The sequence below is a fragment of the Pygocentrus nattereri genome, chromosome 8 (genome assembly GCF_015220715.1).
Source record: "Pygocentrus nattereri isolate fPygNat1 chromosome 8, fPygNat1.pri, whole genome shotgun sequence".
Classification (NCBI taxonomy): Eukaryota; Metazoa; Chordata; class Actinopteri; order Characiformes; family Serrasalmidae; genus Pygocentrus; species Pygocentrus nattereri.
Window position 1 is genome coordinate 30,490,890 of NC_051218.1, and position 19,299 is coordinate 30,510,188.

Consider the following 19,299-nt stretch of genomic DNA (forward strand, 5'->3'; position numbering starts at 1 on the left):
AGTTTTAATAAAAATCAAAAGAATCACAGAATCAAAAGAAACTCATGAACTTTTAACACTGTTGACTGGAGTCTGGCTTATGATTGTTTCATACTTAGCTAACTTTAAATCGACCCTCCATTTAAACTAACCCTGCAGCTTCTATCTCCCAACAGTGGATTGCTTTTTGATGGGCTATGTTGCCATGGCAACTGATGCTGCAGGCCTGACCTGCTCCAGGTCAGGTTGAATTAAACATGATGGATCATTAACAGCTCTTAGATCGATCAGGACAGAGCTTTTGGTGACGATGAGCCACTCTGGTCCATTTTGGGTCAGATTTCTGCAAATCAGATATCTGTTCATAGTACAAATAAAATAAAAACACTGCACTGCAGCCACCTGGTCATCTGCAGTAAACATAATAGTGAATAATAATATTACTTTGTTACTAATTTATAACATTAGTCATAGTGTTTTGTCCTACTCTTAAAAAGGGTACTTTCATCAAGAGTTCTTTAGTAAAGAAAATGGTTCTGTATAGAACCATTAACAAATACAGAACCCATTACATGATTAAAGGTTTCTTCAGATTAATGAACGACATGCTAGATAAGGTTCTGTATAGAATCTTTTTTAAAAAGTGTTGGCATATAGCACCAAAAATGCTATTGTTCTATCGTTATGATGTCAAGCAGTGGTCAACAATAGACAAACCTTTTTGTGGTGCTTTATAGAACCCTTTTCAAAAAGGTTCCGTGTAGAAACATCCACAGCACATTCATCCATCAATCTGAACTCTTATGATAACACATCATGCAAAATGCTCTGTTCATGGAGCAATGGAGTGTTCATGGTCCTATATAGAACCCTTTTCTTTACTAAAGAACCATCTTTTTTTTTGTAAAAAACAACTGAGGGATAAAGAGCAATAGCACATTTTCTCACTTTAGTAAATGACCATAAACTAGATTTATGAATATGTATTGATATGTATCTTATTTGACTATTTTGTCACAAATTTTCTTAAATAACAAGATTTTTACATTTTTTGCAGTAAGCAAAAGAAGACAGTGCTCTTTCATTGAACTTCAGGCATTACATTTATTAAGTTATATTGTCTTAAGACACTTTTTAAATCAAAATTACACAACGTTACACTGTCCCAAAACAACAACTCTGCCACTGTTTAACAGCAGTGTTAAGAGTCCCTGTTCAATCTCCAACATAGACAGAATGAGGATGAACACTTATGGACTATACTAATTCTGTGCTGGAGTGTCTGTATGTGCATCACCTGGGGAAAATTCTTCAGCACCATTAATATAGATTATTATACTATGACAATGATTATGCATTAATGAGTCTCCACTAAAGAAATATTTGCTCTGTGTAAACTCAGGACCTAAAGGACCTTATAGAAAATGATATACAAGGCACATCAATCCCTTCACAAGTGTCATTTAGTGCAGAAAGTGAAACAACTGGATTATTACTGACTCTATAAATGTAATATGAAGGAAGAGAAAAGGTTTTGACTCAAAGAACACATAGCTCACTAATGACATGAAAGCTCATTCCCACCATCTGGAAGATGATTATTAAGTCGTCACAAGAAAATGAGCATCTCATAATGGAGGAAATCATCTTGTTACTATGACAGAGTATCTCAAAACTGAATACAATCTAAATTAATATTCATTTAGATTTAGACTTAATATCTCATAATGAGGTCCTACATCATACAATGTCAAATTTGAGATATTTCAGTTATGACAATATCTCACAATAATGAGGTACTAGGTCATCATTCTGAAATACTTTTTTAAACATATGAGAAAGTTCTAACGGGAAATAGTGAGTCATAACTGATACTAATTCAAGATATGGGAATCTTTGTCCTTAATATGAGATACAAACCCAATGAGAAAAGTCAATTATGAAAACCTTATTATGAAGTCATTACTGTAGGAAGTCACCTCATAAGTGAGATATTAAGTCATTATGAGACACACTGTCTTACTAAATGGCTTAATGTTTTTAAAGTGATTGATACTGGCTTCCATGTCAGACAGATCATCAAAGACATACTTCAATCATACAATGCACACTAACAATCTGTAGCTTCAGCTAAATGTAAGATGATTCCTTTAAGTAATTTCTGAAAACTAGTCATCACTGAGTGCTGGATGTTGGAGGAGTGCTGGGGTTTATATCAGGCCCCACTGGGGGGCGCTACAGCTTTAGTTCACTGGGCATGGCCTCACCGGTCAGTCCGGCCAACAGGTTGTTAGCAGTCAGCTTAGCCATGATGCCACGTGTGGAGTAGGTAGCACTGCCAATGTGGGGTAGAACCACTGCAGAAGAGACATGCACAGTTTAGCACTGTTTAATTTACATTTTGCAGCTAAACATGAGCCTAAGGTCTCCATGCCCGATGCCAAGCAGGGGCTAGAGGGGTATGAAGCCCCCTAGCATTTGACTGTGGAGCAGTCGGTCTGTGTTATCTGGAGTGATGGAGCTCCATCCAATATTTATGAGATGAGTTTGCGTGATTCAGAACTGACCATCCAACATCACTACCTGACCTCACGAATGCTCAATTAAATCCTGACAGCAATGTTCCAACATTATTAAGCCTTCCCAGAAGAGTAGAGGCTGTTACTGCAGCACAGCCTTCTTATTAACAACTTCATTTCAGAAGAAACGCTGGAGTATCTACATACTCACCACAGTTTTTGAGGGCCAGTAGCGGATGGTCAGTGGGCAGTGGCTCCGGGGTCGTCACATCAAGCCCGGCTGCAGCGATCTGACCAGCAGTAAGGGCTTCATACAGGTCCTCCTGATTTACAACAGCTCCTCTATAGGAAGAGATGGACACACACAGAACTGACAGACATGACAAAACTCAGTCAGTGCACATGTGAAAGGACTGATAAACAGCCCTGAGAGGAATCAACACAGTCACTACAGCTAATGCGTCACTGGTATCAGTGGTGTCTAATACTTTGCTGATGTCACCTGCTGGTGTTGATGAAGACCGCCGTCGTCTTCATCTTGGTGAAAAAGGCTTTATCACACAGACCCTGAGTCTCAGGAGACAAAGCACACGACACCACGACAAAGTCGCTTTCACACAGCAGGGAGTCCAACGGCACTGAAGAGGGTGAAAGACAAAAAGAGAGGAGAAAAAGAAAGGTATGGGAGGAGGTAAAGAGAGACAGGGAGGAGAGAAAGAATGAAAGAGTAAGTGAAAGTGAGAGGGGGGGGGGGCACACACACACACACAATACATATGTACACAAAATACATTAAAATGAAAGACAGAGAGAAAAAGAGTGTAAAAACAAGAGGAGGAGAAAGTGAAGTAAGACAAACAAAAAGAAATAAAGGAAAGAATATGAGAGAGAGAGAGAGAGAGAGAGAGAGAGAGAGAGAGAGAGAGAGTGTGAGTGAGAGAGTGAGAGAGTGAGAGAGAGAGAGAGAGAGAGAGAGAGAGAGAGAGAGAGAGAGAGAGAGTGTGAGTTCAGTCTTCACTGTAACCTGCAGTCTCCAAGTCTCTGGGTCTCATGCTTCATTTCCTCTTTCTATATTCAATTCTCCTTACAACATCTCTCCTTCTCTCTTAACAGCATCACATATAGCTTATTCCTCTAAATCGGAGAAAGCCTCCACCCTTTATAGTCGTCCAAATATAAAAGCTCCAGCACAGAAAGTTATTATATAAAACAGTTAGGAACACAGTGCCTGATGTCTAAATGTTGGCTCAGGGCAGTTTTAGTAAGTTTTTGGTCTAAAACATGGAAAGAAAAATGACTTTCAGATTTTCCCATCAGCAACATTCCATATAAAAACTCAAAAGACATGTAGGTTCACTGGTGGTTTTGGATAGTAAACAAAATGCCTATATTTGTGTTGTAGTCATGGTGACACCACCACCACTGGAAGGAAGAAAAAAAAACACAAGGAATCAATTCACATCACTCTGAATGACTACTAATTGGATATTTACATCTCAACCACTGAATTTTGCTTAAAATCTTTCCTTTAAGGCAGTGAACAATCCTTAAATGTGTGCTGAAGAGGGTTACTACAGGACCACTGCTTTACAGGAAGAGGTTTCTTCATTCTTCATTACTCCTCTCCTTCTCACCATATTCTCCGTCCACCTCTTGGGCCTGTGGTTTCGGCTGCCGCCCTGAGTAAAGCAGCCTCTTCACCCCGAATGGCTTCAGCCTGCGTGCAACGGCCAGGCCTAGAAATAAGATCATAATTAAACTTCATTTCTCAATTAATCCCTCCAACTTCATATCATATCTATAATAATACAGTAACCACTTTATGGTTTGAGATTGATGTTTTATGAATACACTGAATACACAAATGTGACAATGATCTATTGACACTGTAGTAGACTATAAGCAAAAAAAATAAAAAATTTTTAAGCATTATTATACTTCTGTTCAAAAAACGTATGCAGTTGAACAGTCACCGACACATTGCTTATTTGTAATATAATAACTATGAGTATACTGGTGTTTATTAAAATGCAGGGGGAAAAAAAATCCCTTATGTTACATAGCTGGAGACTTGGAACCAGTTGATATGGAATATTAAATGGAATTACATACTCACGGGACAATTACATAATGCAAATAGCAGGTGCTGCAAGAATATTTCATGATTATATTCTAAAGGGATGAAAGTACCTATGCGTCCCAGACCGATAACCCCAACCGTACTGCCGGAAAGGCCATAACCGCACAGCCACAGTGGCTTCCATGAGCTCCAGCCACCACTGGGAAAAATACAAAATTCCAAAAATGAAGAGGAATGTGTGGGTAAACTTTGAAGAGCAGATAAATGCATTAAAAAAATAATAACTTTGGACTGAACAGACTCTGATTTAGACTAGCTTGACGAGAAAACAGCCACAAATGAATCCATTTAAAGTGGTGCTAACAAATTAGTATAGGCCTGACCTTTTCACCTCCTGTATGCCCTCAGGTAGGCGTCGAGCAGTAGCCAATAGCAGAGCTACTGTCAGCTCAGCTGTCGCATCTGTCAACACGTCTGGAGTGTAGCCCACCCTTATCTCCCTGAGAAAGACAGAGATAAATTGCTAGATTTTCATCTCAGACGTCTCAGATTTTAGTCACTTTCATTTTATCTTGTTGTCTAGTTGTCAGACTGTTTATGCTTTAGCCACAACAATTTCTTTGTTTCAGGTTGGTGTAGTAATATCCTTGTTGGTGTGGTGGTGTTTGGTCATTAAGACATCCACCGTCTCCGTGCTTACTATATATCGGGGGTGTCAAAACCGTTTTCAAAATTATCATCAGGAGGTCGGGAGTTCGATCCCCGGTGATGCTACAGCCAGCCGTGACCAGGAGTCCAAGACAGCACAAGTGGCCTCGCTGCTTGGCTTTGTGGGTAGGATCCCCCCTGGCAATCCTTTGTGAGAATCTAGTGATGAGCTCTTAAATGTCAAACATTAGGCTCATCTGCTGCAGTTCTCGATGAAAAAGTCCTCAAATTTTCATCAAAATCCCGCTTCTCACTGTTAGTTTGAGCTTGCTGATGGCAGTCTGGACTGAACATGGGTCAGTACATGAGACTGTATGTCAAGTTGGAGAAGAAAGTCTCAAACATTAGCCAACTTTGTTACCACAGTGCAGAGCATTACGGTAATTTTATAGCACTGCTGCCACCATCAGGTGAAAGAAAGATAACAACACACACTACAACAGAAAATACGGGCCAATTAAAATTTACTTATGGGCCACATTTGACCATGGGGCCAGACTTTGGACACCCCTTCTACATATTTAGTGTTTTACTTATATAGGAATTAGATATAAATATGAATTTGGTCAGAAGTTAATCTGCTGAAATTTAATGCTTATTTTCAATTCTTTTCTCTCATATCAGCATCGGAAACACATTTAGTTAATATAACTAAAAAGGATACTGACTGAGATTTATCTTCTTTTACACTGACCGTTTCTTTATCTCATCAATGGCAAGGTGGTCGAATCCCACAGACATTGTGCTGATCACTTTCAGGTTGGGGCCTAAATAACAGAAAATACATTGGTCATATATCAGTGAAACTGCACAGGTTGAGAGGGGTATTTATGATAGTGTACACTGTCTTACAGTGAAAGTCATTTTCTGCACAATTCAATCACTGAGACCTAAAGCAAATAATTCAGAGAGATTTGACATGAAGCACTTAAGAAACACACTGACTGGAATTCTTTGGTGATGACAGGAATTCTTTGGTGATGCATTTACAGCCATTTTTACACCAATGTTTGGAGAAAAACCTTTTTTTTTTCCTTCACCTTCTGGCGACCTGTCCAGGGTGTATCCTGCCTTCCGCCCGATGACTGCTGGGATAGGCTCCAGCATCCCCCCGCGACCCTGACGGAGAAGCGGCTTAGAAAATGGATGGATGGATGGACAATGTCTCAAATATCAGGCTGTACATTCATAAATGTTTCATGTAGTAACCTACTGTGAGGGAACTTTTAGAGGTGGACGTTTGGTTCCCATCACCACCAATGTGAACGATTTTGACTCAGTAAGTTGCTCTACAACAGAGCGCTTCATACCAAACCACTCTGAATGAGTCTGCATCTCAACCACTTAATTACACAGATATTTTGAAACAGCAGAATCCCCCTTCAAACACTTCAGATGTCTGGTTCCTATCACCAGGAATAAAAGAGTAAATCAATCGTGAAATATAGCAGCCAAAAGAGCTTTAGTGAGATCAGATACTGATGGAGTGATCCAGAACTGACCATCCAACAACTCATCCCAAAGATACTGGAAGGAGCTCCATCACTCCAGAGAACACAGTTCTACTGCTCTACAGCCCAAAGCTGCTTCATACCCATACATGTTAGGCATTGTGCATGGTGACCATAGGCTCTTGTGCAACTGCTCCAGTGCATCTCATTCTATTGGTCAATGCTTTTCTATGGAGATTAAACAACTGGGTCACTTGATCAGCGGTGCGACTCTGCCATAGGGTGCAAGTCCATCACTCACTCTTGCAGCCAGGAAATGGACAAACCTCTGGAAGCAGTTTCTTCTGCTTAACCACAGTTCAACGCACGGTTCAACATAACCAACGCTGCAAATGTTGCACTTGGGCACCAGCATTCTGCATTAAATGAGGAAGCAAAATTTTGTGTGTCATAGTGTTTAATGTAACTTCCTGTTCCTCTTAAAGGTCAGACCTGCACGCCTGCACACTTGCTGTTATCTTGCCCAGCAGTGGGCAGCTGGCACTCATGCTCTGATCGCCTGGAGATGCAATTACACACCAGCTCCTCAGCATGCATCAACATAGGCCTACTGAGCCAGATGCAGAATCAAAGGGAGATTTAACAGGGGCTAATAATTTGATCAGAATAGGCGTGTGTCTGGTGACTGTAACCAGGTTATCATGGTAACAGCCCAAAGTGATAGAACTGAAATATTAACAGATCTGATATCAAAATGATTAATTTCAAGGAGTACAATTCACAAGAACTGCAATTTTATTGCTAGCTTACTTATCAACAATGTTGTCTTAGCAAGTTAAGTGAAGAAAATTAATAACAGACCTCAAAGCAACCTGACACCCATGTGCTGTGAACCTGACAACCATCACTAACTGGGAGTCTGGTGTATTATGTTCGGCCTGAAAGCCTCAAGTTAGAAAACATTTATAAGTTGCTTTTTTTGGCCATAAAAACAGGCCAGAACTTGAAGTTATGGGGGGGAGGTTGCACTTTAAATAGCAGCCAAATTATTCAGCCATTCCATTTTCCATTTACTGTGTGTGCTGCTTTGCGGAAATTAAAACAAAGGTAGAAGGCAACCCCTCCTAACCTCCTAGTCCTGGTTTAACCATTTACAGCAGCTATTTTCCACATGGTTACCCAAATATTAGGATTCTGCTGCCGGCATGGTGAGTGCACATGTGTGGTGCAACATACTACACAGAGCAGACCAGTAGACTATTAAGAAACATCTTTAGGTTTATGTGTGACCACATGAAATCCAGACTGCTGGGATAGGCTCCAGCACCCCCCTGCGACCCTGATGGAGAAGCAGCTTAGAGGATGGATGGATGGATGGATGGATGGATGGATGGATGGATGGATGGACGGACAGACGGACGGACATGAAATCCACCAATTAGAAAGGGTGTGTCTAAGTGCTAGGCCTCCAGATCATGAGTTATATCCCCAATGATGCCATAAGGAGCACAAGACAGCATAATTGTCCTTGATTTACACGACATAACACCACAACTCCTTCTGTGAATCCAGCATGATTTTTTTTTTCAAAGACACAGGTTAATTTGATCTACATGTCTCCAGGTGAGCAACGTCAGTGAAATCATGGTAGACCTTTAAAAAAAAATAAGTTCTTCAAGTGTTCTTTAGAAAGAAAATGTTTCTATACAGAACCATAAACACTCAAACAACCCTCTGCATGATCAAATTGATCTTTGCATCATTAAAGGGTTCTTCAGATTGATGGAGAAAGTGCTGTATTACATTCTAAGCTAGTTTTAGCTTAGAACTTTAGCTTAGAACTTATAAAACTTATGTTTTCAGATTTATCACTATTTTACCTTCATCAACATTCCATATAAGAACTCAAAACATCACCACCACTGTAAAGAAAAAAAAAATTATATATATATATATATATATATATATATATATATATATATATATATATATATATATATACAGTGGGTTGCAAAAGTATTCAGCCCCCTTGAACTTTTCAACCTTTTGCCACATTTCAGGCTTCAAACATAAAGATATGAAATTGACATTTTTTGTGAAGAGTCAACAACAAGTGGGACACAATCGTGAAGTGGAACGAAATTTGTTGGATATTTTAAACTTTTTTTAGAAATAAAAAACTGAAAAGTGGGGCGTGCAATATTATTCAGCCCCCTTGCTTTAATACTTTGTAGCGCCACCTTTTGCTGTGATTACAGCTGCAAGTGGCTTGGGGTACGTCTCTGTCAGTCTTGCACATCGAGAGACTGAAATTTTTGCCCATTCTTCCTTGCAAAACAGCTCGAGCTCAGTGAAGTTGGATGGAGAGCGTTTGTGAACAGCAGTTTTCAGCTCTTTCCACAGATTCTCGATTGGATTCAGGTCTGGACTTTGACTTGGCCATTCTAACACCTGGATACGTTTATTTGTGAACCATTCCATTGTAGATGTTGCTTTATGTTTTGGATCATTGTCTTGTTGGAAGATAAATCTCCGTCCCAGTCTCAGGTCTTTTGCAGACTCCAACAGGTTTTCTTCCAGAATGGTCCTGTATTTGGCTCCATCCATCTTCCCATCAATATTAACCATCTTCCCTGTCCCTGCTGAAGAAAAGCAGGCCCAAACCATGATGCTGCCACCACCATGTTTGACAGTGGGGATGGTGTGTTCAGGGTGATGAGCTGTATTGCTTTTACGCCAAACATAAGTTCGATTTTGGTTTCATCTGACCAGAGCACCTTCTTCCACATGTTTGGTGTGTCTCCCAGGTGGCTTGTGGCAAACATTAAATGAGACTTTTTATGGATATCTTTGAGAAATGGCTTTTTCTTGCCACTCTTCCATAAAGCCCAGATTTGTGCAGTGTACCACTGATCGTTGTCCTATGGACAAAGTCTCCCACCTCAGCTGTAGATCTCTGCAGTTCATCCAGAGTGATCATGGGCCTCTTGGCTGCATCTATGATCAGTCTTCTCCTTGTTTGAGCTGAAAGTTTAGAGGGACGGCCGGGTCTTGGTAGATTTGCAGTGGTCTGATGCTCCTTCCATTTCAATATGATCGCTTGCACAGTGCTCCTTGAGATGTTTAAAGCTTGGGAAATCTTTTTCTATCCAAATCCGGCTTTAAACCTCTCCACAACAGTATCTCGGACCTGCCTGGTGTGTTCCTTGGTCTTCATGATGCTCTCTGCGCTTTAAACAGAACTCTGAGACTATCACAGAGCAGGTGCATTTATACGGAGACTTGATTACACACAGGTGGATTCTATTTATCATCATCAGTCATTTAGGTCAACATTGGATCATTCAGAGATCCTCACTGAACTTCTGGAGTGAGTTTGCTGCACTGAAAGTAAAGGGGCCGAATAATATTGCACGCCCCACTTTTCAGTTTTTTATTTCTAAAAAAAGTTTAAAATATCCAATAAATTTCGTTCCACTTCACAATTGTGTCCCACTTGTTGTTGATTCTTCACAAAAAATTACAATTTCATATCTTTATGTTTGAAGCCTGAAATGTGGCAAAAGGTTGAAAAGTTCAAGGGGGCTGAATACTTTTGCAACCCACTGTATGTATATATATATATATATATATATACACACACACACACTGCAGAAGCAAACCAAACCTCTAAGTTAACAGTCATGTCAAGCTGGAAGAAGCAGAATCCTACCAGCTGCGTCCAGCACCTCAGCATCAATGCGGTCAGACAGCAGGCAGAGAAGACCATGAGCTCCTTCCACACCCTTGAGGAGCTCTGCCCGAGGAACAGGCTCATCTGAGTCCCACAGCGACACAGTGCATCTGAACATGACAGGAGATGTGGGGTTACAAAAGATCCAAGATGGTTATCCCACTTTTTCTTAGCTGCCTTCTTCTTCTGAATACTTTCCTGAACTTCCTCATTCCACCACCAACTTTCCTTGTCTTCTTTCCTCTGACCAGACGAAACACCCAACACATTCTTGCCAGTTTCTCTCACCACCTTAGCTGTAGTTTCCCAGTCCTCAGGTAGCTCCTCACTGCCCCCAAGGGCCTGTTGCAATTTTTCCCTGAGCTGCCTGCAACCATGCTCCTCCTTCAGCTTCCACCATCTAATCTTTGGCTCCGTCTTCACTCTCTTCCTCTTCTTTGTTTCTAATCTCATTCTACAGACAGCCACCCTATGCTGCCTTGCTACACTTTCCCCTGGTACCACTTTCTCCAATCTCCTTTAGGTGGCATCTCCTGCTAAGGATATTATACCCTCCTCTCTTGTATGTCACCCTGTGTTCTTCCCTCTTCTGAAAATACGTGTTCACCACAGCCATTTCCATTCTCTTTGCAAAATCTACAACCATCTGACCTTCCGCATTTCTGTCTTTCACACCATACATACCCAGCACCTCTTCATCCCCTCTGTTTCCTTCACCAACATGTCCATTGAAGTCTGCACCAATCAACAATCTCTCCTCTCTAGAGACACCATCTACCACTTCATCCATCTTACTCCAAAATTCCTCTTTCTCCTCTGACAACCAACCTGTGGTGCATATGAACTGACCACATTCAAAATTACATCATCAACCTTCAACTTCAGGCTCATGATCCTGTCTGACACTCTCTTTACATCCAGAACACTTTTCACAAGCTGTTCCTTTAGGATTATCCCTACTCCATTTCTCTTCCTCTCTACACCATGATAGAACAGTTTGAATCCACCTCCAATGTTCCTGGTCTTGCTTCCTTTCCATCTGGTCTGCTGAACACACAGAATATCTACCTTCCTTCTCTCCATCATGTCTGCAAGCTCTCTGCCTTTACCAGTCATTGTCCCTATGTTCAGAGTCCCTACTCTAACCTCCACACTCCTGCCTTTCCTTCTCTCTCGCTGCCTTCTAACCCGCCTTCCTCCTCTCCTCTTTGATGGTCTTCGACCTACAGTAGTCCATAGTTAATAAGGCATGTGAATGAGATAATTAGCCCTTGACCACAGCTTAATAAGGCATGATCTTGTTCTCACGCCTCACTAAGTCATGGCCATGCATTAGGGTCTTACGAAGCCCTGCTAGTGACATCCTGTACGTAAATAACACATAAAAATGTAAAAAAAATTATGTTAAAAATAACACATAAAAATAACACATCCACAACTTAGTAAAGCGTGGGAACGAGATCCTAGTGTGTGGCCACAACTTAGTTAGGCACGTGAATGAGATAATCAAGCCTTGACCACAGCTTAAGGCATGATCTCATTACCACGCATTAGGATCACGTTCCTACGGGTCAATACACGTTATGTGTATTTACCAGCAGGGCACCGTATGATCTCATTCCCGGGGATTAAAACGACATGGCCACGAATTAGGATCTTGTTCACACGCATTATTTTAGTTATACTTGATGTCACAAGCAGAGCTCCGTAATAATAACCGTCTGCAGCAGGCTGTGGTTCCAGCAGGACCTGAGTGAAGGTCAGTGAAGCTGCAGAGTTCTGCAGCAGATAAAGACCTTGTGTCTGAAACTCGTTTAGCTGCTCCATTTGAAAAGCTGTGTAAATCAGTTTTAGCCTCCTGTGGACTCTTAACTGAGTCTCTCTCAGCTGTGCGTGTCTGCACAGCTGCTGTAGGTAAACCTGCGTACACTGCCGCTCTCTGCAGGAGCTCCAGTCCCTCCTGAGGAATCCTCCTTGTCACGAACACTCTCAGCACAGGCTGTGCGCTCATAGTGAAGAAGATACAGCTGCCCGATGAAAGAAGGAGTGAAATTTGCCTATAATGCGCTTTAAAGTCCTCCAAAGTCGCAGAGCACAGAGCTAACTTACTCTGTTTACTCTGCAGCAGCGTGGACTATTACTGCGCATGCCCACTGCGACGTTAACCTTTGCAAGTTAGTCTGAACAGTGACGGGGAATCGATTACAAAAGAATCGATTCCTTGACTCCAACGTGTCTGAGAGACAGGCTCGACTCTTCGCGAATGATTCGACTCTGGGTTTCTCCGCCATGCAGAGCAGTTGGGCCCTAAACAATGAGCCCTACGGAAAAAAAAAGACCATTTCAACACCTCCAAGTGTGAGTTGGATCCGATTTGCAAGTCACATGTATTTTTTGGGGTCCATCAAATATCTGGATATGCCAAAAAAGGTACACTTTTAAACTTTATGTACTAATAAGTGTTACAAGTGAGAAATATTTTGGCATGATAATACTAATCAGCTTCCTGGCATCATATTAAATTCAGTTCAGTTCAGTTCTTGAATGAGAAATTTGGTTATACAAATGCATCGTCAGAGAAATTATGTTGACAGCATCTCATCTTTGCTTTTCTGTTTGTCCTCTGCCTTCAGAATGTCATACATTTGTCTTCCCCACAATAGGCCTGGCTTTAACTGCACTTGCATAGAGATGCGCAACTCTTCTAATTCAGTTATTCTTCGTCTTGTGATGAAAATTCTGCTTACTTCATGAGATGAGGGGTGAAGTACTGAGAAGTTCATCACTGTAGTCAGACTGATTTAAAAAGAAACCAGTTGGATGCTCTATTCCTCTTTTCACGAGGCTGAAGTTGGCTTTGTGTTCACCAGATTCTTATTTGATTTCTCCGGTCCACCTTAAGGTTGTGTTCAGACTGCAGGCAAATTGGATTTGTTTCTAAAATCAGATCTTTTGAGGCTGCACTGTGGTTTGCAAGTGTTTAGATCAGATTTGCGTGTCCAGACCTCACCAGTCTAGCAGCATGGGTTGCCATGGTAACGACGTAGGCATCAGTAACTACGTAGTGGTAGTGGTGGTGATGCAAATGTCAAACGCGGATTCAGCAGAGATGGGAAACCGGATTGCTAGATGTATACTTTCTTAAACGTGTAGTTCAAATTGGGCTTCCAGTTGAAATCATGTAGCGACAAGTGTGAAGCTTTAGTGTTATTCTTCAATCCCAGCACACGTCACCCTGGATTTTACACTGTCATTGTTTGTCACGTTACGAGTGACACAAAAGACACCTTGAAATCCGATTGGAGCAACCAGGGCGTCCAGACAGAGACCCATCAGTAAAATCTGATTGGAATATCATTTCAAACCACTTCCAATTGTGGCTTGGATCTGACTCGACACTGCATCAATACCCTGCACACATGGAAACTATGCTGCAAAATCAGCTTGTTTTGAATTAATCGCTTTTGTGATGACATGAAACCCAACATATTTACATATATCCGCCTATTTAGCCTACAGTAGTTTAGCTCCACCCACTCACACTGAAGTTATATGGAGTATTTCAGGCTGGACTGCTTTTTGAACGAGGCGCCCAATCATAATACAGGATAGTTTTACATGTATCAGTCTTAAAGCAATAAAGAGAGGATGCAAACATTAGTCATTTAAATATAAACTGTGATCGTTTTTAGTCCATCAAACCACACAAATGTTATAAACGGACCTTGTTTCCAGTATAGAATGTCATGTCCACAAAACAGGACAGGAACGATTACACCAATCAGATGGTATCAGTCTAAGCAAAGAGTGGGAAAGAGCAATATGCAAATTAGTGTGATTTGCATATCGGTGTATATTCTGCGGAGGTGAACAGCTAGCCCGCTGTGATCCTTTATTCTCTTTCATTCATGCACCTCTGCAGGGTAAATAAGAACAGCCAGACTGTAAATGAGACATTTCTGAGGAGGTGTAAGAGCTCTAGTTCTTCAGGCTGTGGCCCTTTAATGGCAAACTGGCCTGGTCCGCCTCTTCCATTTAAGGGCATGTTGACTTTTCTCGGCCGAGCATTTCTTCCTGGTTCCCTCAAACGAGCTGCAACTCCCCTTTAAATGGCTATTTCAACCCCAGACAGAAGTTTTTACAGAAGGATTAAAATAACTTGGCGAAAGAGAGGAGAGGAGGATAACTAATCAACCAGCAGCGAGGCGAAGGGGAGAGGAGGTCTGTGTGAATTTTCTGGAGAAGGTGAGCGGAACTGTTTTCATTCCTCTGCGTTTTTTTCCTTCTTCTTTTCTGAGGAACTGGAGCTGCTTGTTCGAATTTTCTCGTTCCACCTTAAAAGGTGCAGCAGTTACATTCTGGCGCCCCAGGCACCAGAATGGAACTGCTGCACCATTTAAGGTGGAACGAGTAAATTCGAACCAGAAGCTGGCGAAGGCGAGAAAAAACGATAAAAAACTGCTGCGCCGACGTTATCATAGAGACTTGATTCTATCTACACTGTCCATAAACACCATGTAGGGTGCAGTTTTCATGTATTAATATCATTTTTCCTGCATGCCGTTCACTGTACCTGTAATAGCGTTACATCAGACGCCTTGGCTCACTTCATGCAAAATATGCCAAGTTAATACAAGCCTATAGCTCCGAGGCAGCCTGGGGAGCTGACATAAGAAAGGAATGAACGGCATGTGGCAGGCAGCAGCCATGAGTACTGCACTGTGTGACAGTCTACGTGTCCAATGTGCCAATTCTGCCACCTTCTTGGGTGTGATGATGAAGCTGGCTGATTAAGATTCACTGTATTTAAAAGAAACAACAACCGTGTGCTTCCACTCACTGGCCACTTTATTAGAAACATAAACCTTGTGCTTCCACTCACTGGCCACTTTATTAGAAACACCCAGGTTGTCCTTCCACTCACTGGCCACTTTATTAGAAACATAAACCTTGTGCTTCCACTCACTGGCCACTTTATTAGAAACACCCAGGTTGTCCTTCCACTCACTGGCCACTTTATTAGAAACACCCAGGTTGTGCTTCCACTCACTGGCCACTTTATTGGAAATGCCTACTTTGTGCTTCTACTCACTGGCCACTTGATTAGAAAGAAAAGAAAGAAATAACCATGCTACATCTTTTGTAAACAAGCCTACTCTCCTCTTGGAGTGAATACACAATAGTCTCCAAAGTGAAATTTGCTGTTCAAAGACTAGGAACGCCCCCTTCTGATGATGCATCTCGAAGGTGGAAGTCAATTTTGAAAGATATTGCAAATGCTACTATGTGGTATAGGCAGTTCAACTGAATTATTCTTTTAACAATTTAAAAATGTATGACCAATGTTTGGCGTTATTTCTACATCACTAATGATGGCTTGTCTCACAGGTGTTTTTTTTTTTTTTTTTTTTTAAACTTCTGTTTCAGTGGCTACACCAGCAGTCAGGATTTTTTGACTGTCACAGAGATTTCTAAGGATTGTGGAATGTATTTGTATAATGCATGCTAGGGAATATAGTGAGCACCTGGGATTTCTGCTGAGTGGACCAATGCTACAAAACAATACATAACATCCAGTCGTATGTAAAAGTTTGGGTGCCCCAGTAAAATAATGTTTTATTGATTGTCTGAGTGTACATAAGTGAACTTGCCCTCTATAGAGAACAAACTTCTGCACATATTAATACAGAAGTGACCTTTTAATGAAGGACTAGAATATGGCTAACACATAGGACTGGGCAATATGACAGTTTATCATTTTCATGATGTATTATGCCACAATATGCATTTCTAAGCATATTGTGGAAATTGTCACTACTTAAAAACACTGCATGTTTGATTCTATAACAGCATTATTTGTTCTGTTTAATTAGATTAAGTGCAGTGCTGTGTGTAAAGTGTTGAACTTTATTCACAGTTTTTGATTGTATTTTTAAACATGACAATTCTTTATATTTCCCACAGTATATATTGTGTTATGTTGTGTATCATGAAAACTTCAAGTATCATATTACAATTTTGCTATATTGCCTACCTGCACTAATACTAACTGTCTTTCTTTGTGCACACTGCAATCGAGGGGTTTCTGATAAAGTGGCCACTACAGAGCAGTGACTAACACCTGATGCAAGCAAATCAAGATTTTTGGGAATGTATAAATTGCTTTAATCAAGCGAGTTGGGTTTGTGTTGGCTGTGTGAAGGCTGTCTGAGGTCTAGGTAGACCTGAAAGTGGTCCGACTGGTCTGTACAGTAGCCTAACAAAATCCAAACATTAAACTTTTCCTGTTACTACACATGCTCCAGTGTCCAACAGCTTTATACTGTGTTACATCATATGTTGCTGTAATGTCTTGCAGTAATTGCTGATTGTTCCACCTCATTGTCTCTAAACAGGATTCTGATTTTCTTCATAAGTCTGACCACCCTGATAGCCTCTTCTGTGAGCTTTCCTGCTAAATCTGCTGGAACTGAGGCGGGAAGACGGCCGTGGAATGGCTTTGCTAACCCTGCACAGATCACCATCTGTTTGCACCCCAGTGAGTTTAGAAACTTAAGTTCACTTAAGTGACACATTTTCTGTTCTGTTAACGGTTTGATTCAAATATCAGATCATCAGTGACCTGCGTGGAGAAAGTCCATTTCTCTCCTCTGCTGCGTCCATTCGTATTTACCAGAATGTCTAAATATAACAATGTATGTTTATTTCATTATTTTCTTATAGTCATTAAATGTTCTGACAGGGTGATTTTTAACTTGAGGGCTTTTTGGATCATCTGCACTTAAAGATGGTTCTTCAAGGGTTCTTTAGTAAAGTGAATTGTTCTCTTTAGAACCATGAGTTCTATATAGAACCATTTCATTCTTAAATTGTTCTTTGCATGGTGGAATGCTACTTCAGATTGATGGAGAATGTGTTGTGTATGGTTCTGTATAGAACCATGGTTTTATATAGCCTCCAAAAGGGTTCTGTTATTGTTTTGATGTCCTTTTTGGTGCTCTGTAGAACCATTTTCAAAACGTTTCTATACAGAATAATTTAAAACCCATTCTCCCTAAATTTGAAGGACATTTCAGCATGTAAAGAACCATTTAAGCATGGTTCTAAATATAACAATTCTCTTTACTAAAGAATCCTTAAAGCATCTTTTGTAAGTGTGTAGAATATTATGGATAAATGTCTACAAACAGAAAATTGTATATATTTTTTTTTCAGTGTCCTAAAACCTGATTGGTCGAATCCCAAATTTGCTGTTTGTTTGTACTGTTTAGGTGCATAATCAGCCAGTTTATTGTATCTATCTACCATAAATATATTAACGTAAATAGATTAAAATTCATTATTGGGCCAGAACTTTATCCCTAAAAATACCGTTAAAGTATCTCAGACATCAGGTGGTATATTCATAATTTATTTAATGTAATAACTTTCTGTGAGGGAGTTTTTAGAGGTTGACATCTGGTTTCTCTCACCACTTGGTTTCTCTAGAATGAAGCATTTCACACCAAACCGCTGTAAATGATTGTGTTGACACATGAACCATTTAATTATGCAGGAATTTTGGGAAATTGTTGGAGTTCCCCATTAAGTAATCTCTAATAGACTTGATCATGTGGACATACTGTTATCTATAAACATGGACTAAAGTACATTAGCATAAAACAGTAGCAGGTAAGCTAAGCTATGTAACATACATTTGTCCATTTTTACAGATGACCGACGTTTTTACAGTAAAAGAAACTGCTTGTGTGTGTTAAAGATTACCTAACACACAGTTTGAGACAAGGGTGTCATGATTTAGGCATGCAGTTAGCACCATGTTGTTTCGCATAAGATTAGTAGCTCCAGTGCAAAACTAACAAAGGAAGCTTCAGACTTCAGACACATCTCAGCTGATCTCCTACGCTTGGGATACGAGGGGAAGCTGTAAATTAAATTTTTTAAAACAGTTTCTTTAATCGCCAACTAATGCTTGAAGTGGCAGCGCACTCATCCATCAGAACATTCCTTCCTTTCTTTTTTTGCTCTCCTCTTTGCTTTTCCTCACTTTCTATTTGTGTTTTTTTTTTTTTTTTTTTTTTTTTTCTTCTTTCCAGTCTTTCTTGAATGTAATTATGTGGCACTTCTCTTTGGTATGTGCCCACTTTACCAAAACATCAGGCGACACCTTTCTCCTTCAAAATGCCTATTTTAACCAACCAGTTTTTCCCCTTCTCAGTGCCCGCTTGTTTGTTTCTCTCTACCGAGAGAGCGTAGGTGTTTTCACAAGACAAAAAGCCATTCCATAGTTTCGGTTAGATGAAAGGCTGGGGAAAGGTTGTGCTTGTATTTCTGACAAGGCTGTTTGTAAACATGCGATTTGGATCATTTTTGGATCGCATATGGACAATGAGAGCATAAATGTGTTGTAAAGGACATAAAAGCATTGATGTCATATTTGTTCGCTCTTGTCAGATCCTCTACCTGGCAACCCCATATCGTGGTCTCATGGGCAATATTTAAAAAATGACACATGGGATTCTCTGATGTCCAAATTGTATTAGTCACACACAGATATACAGTCTCTAAAAAAAAAGGTGCAAAACTGTAACTGGGGCAGTGCCCCTCTTGGCCCTGGGGTACATCTCAGTACCTTTAGGCAGGGGAAATAATTGTACCGTAATTCATTTAAATAATATTTTCTAAGTTGTATTGATAAATACAAATACAAGTAAAAGGTAAATATGTACTGTTCACCTAGAAAATCTTATTTAAGGTTCACAGTGGCACCATAAAACTACTGGTATACCATTGAGGGTACATTTACATTGTTTGTACCTTGATGAACAA

At 40.4% G+C, this 19,299-nt stretch overlaps 2 protein-coding genes across 2 annotated transcripts in view; one reads left to right on the plus strand and one right to left on the minus strand.

Annotated features, from left to right (window-relative positions):
• Nucleotides 1-1,063: 1,063 nt before the first annotated feature.
• grhpra (glyoxylate reductase/hydroxypyruvate reductase a) lies at nucleotides 1,064-12,619 on the minus strand. The gene is made up of 9 exons (XM_017693390.2): nucleotides 12,399-12,619; nucleotides 10,450-10,580; nucleotides 5,981-6,053; nucleotides 4,962-5,078; nucleotides 4,689-4,777; nucleotides 4,133-4,234; nucleotides 3,001-3,136; nucleotides 2,710-2,840; nucleotides 1,064-2,336 (listed from the first exon to the last, which is right to left on the minus strand). The coding sequence occupies exons 1-9, from the start codon at nucleotides 12,479-12,481 to the stop codon at nucleotides 2,215-2,217; spliced, it is 984 nt and encodes a 327-aa protein (XP_017548879.1). The 5' UTR covers nucleotides 12,482-12,619; the 3' UTR covers nucleotides 1,064-2,214.
• A 1,736-nt stretch (nucleotides 12,620-14,355) lies between these two features.
• Nucleotides 14,356-19,299, plus strand: part of si:ch211-203d1.3 (protein phosphatase Slingshot homolog 3) — a 29,502-nt gene continuing 24,558 nt past the window's right edge. The window contains exons 1-2 of the mRNA XM_017693291.2: nucleotides 14,356-14,715; nucleotides 16,866-17,008. Of these exons, the coding sequence (XP_017548780.1) occupies nucleotides 16,964-17,008 (45 nt within the window). The 5' untranslated portion in view covers nucleotides 14,356-14,715; nucleotides 16,866-16,963. The remainder of the gene's footprint in view (nucleotides 14,716-16,865; nucleotides 17,009-19,299) is intronic.

Excerpts from the sequence above, each read along its gene's own strand:
- grhpra (XM_017693390.2), bottom strand. The coding sequence starts at position 12,481 with ATGAGCGCACAGCCTGTGCTGAGAGTGTTCGTGACAAGGAGGATTCCT. Across the intron at positions 10,581-12,398 it reads CTCCTGCAGAGAGCGGCAGT|ATGCACTGTGTCGCTGTGGG; the intron begins GTACGCAGGTTT and ends TGTCATGTTCAG. Across the intron at positions 4,778-4,961 it reads GGCATACAGGAGGTGAAAAG|TGGTGGCTGGAGCTCATGGA; the intron begins GTCAGGCCTATA and ends TATTTTTCCCAG.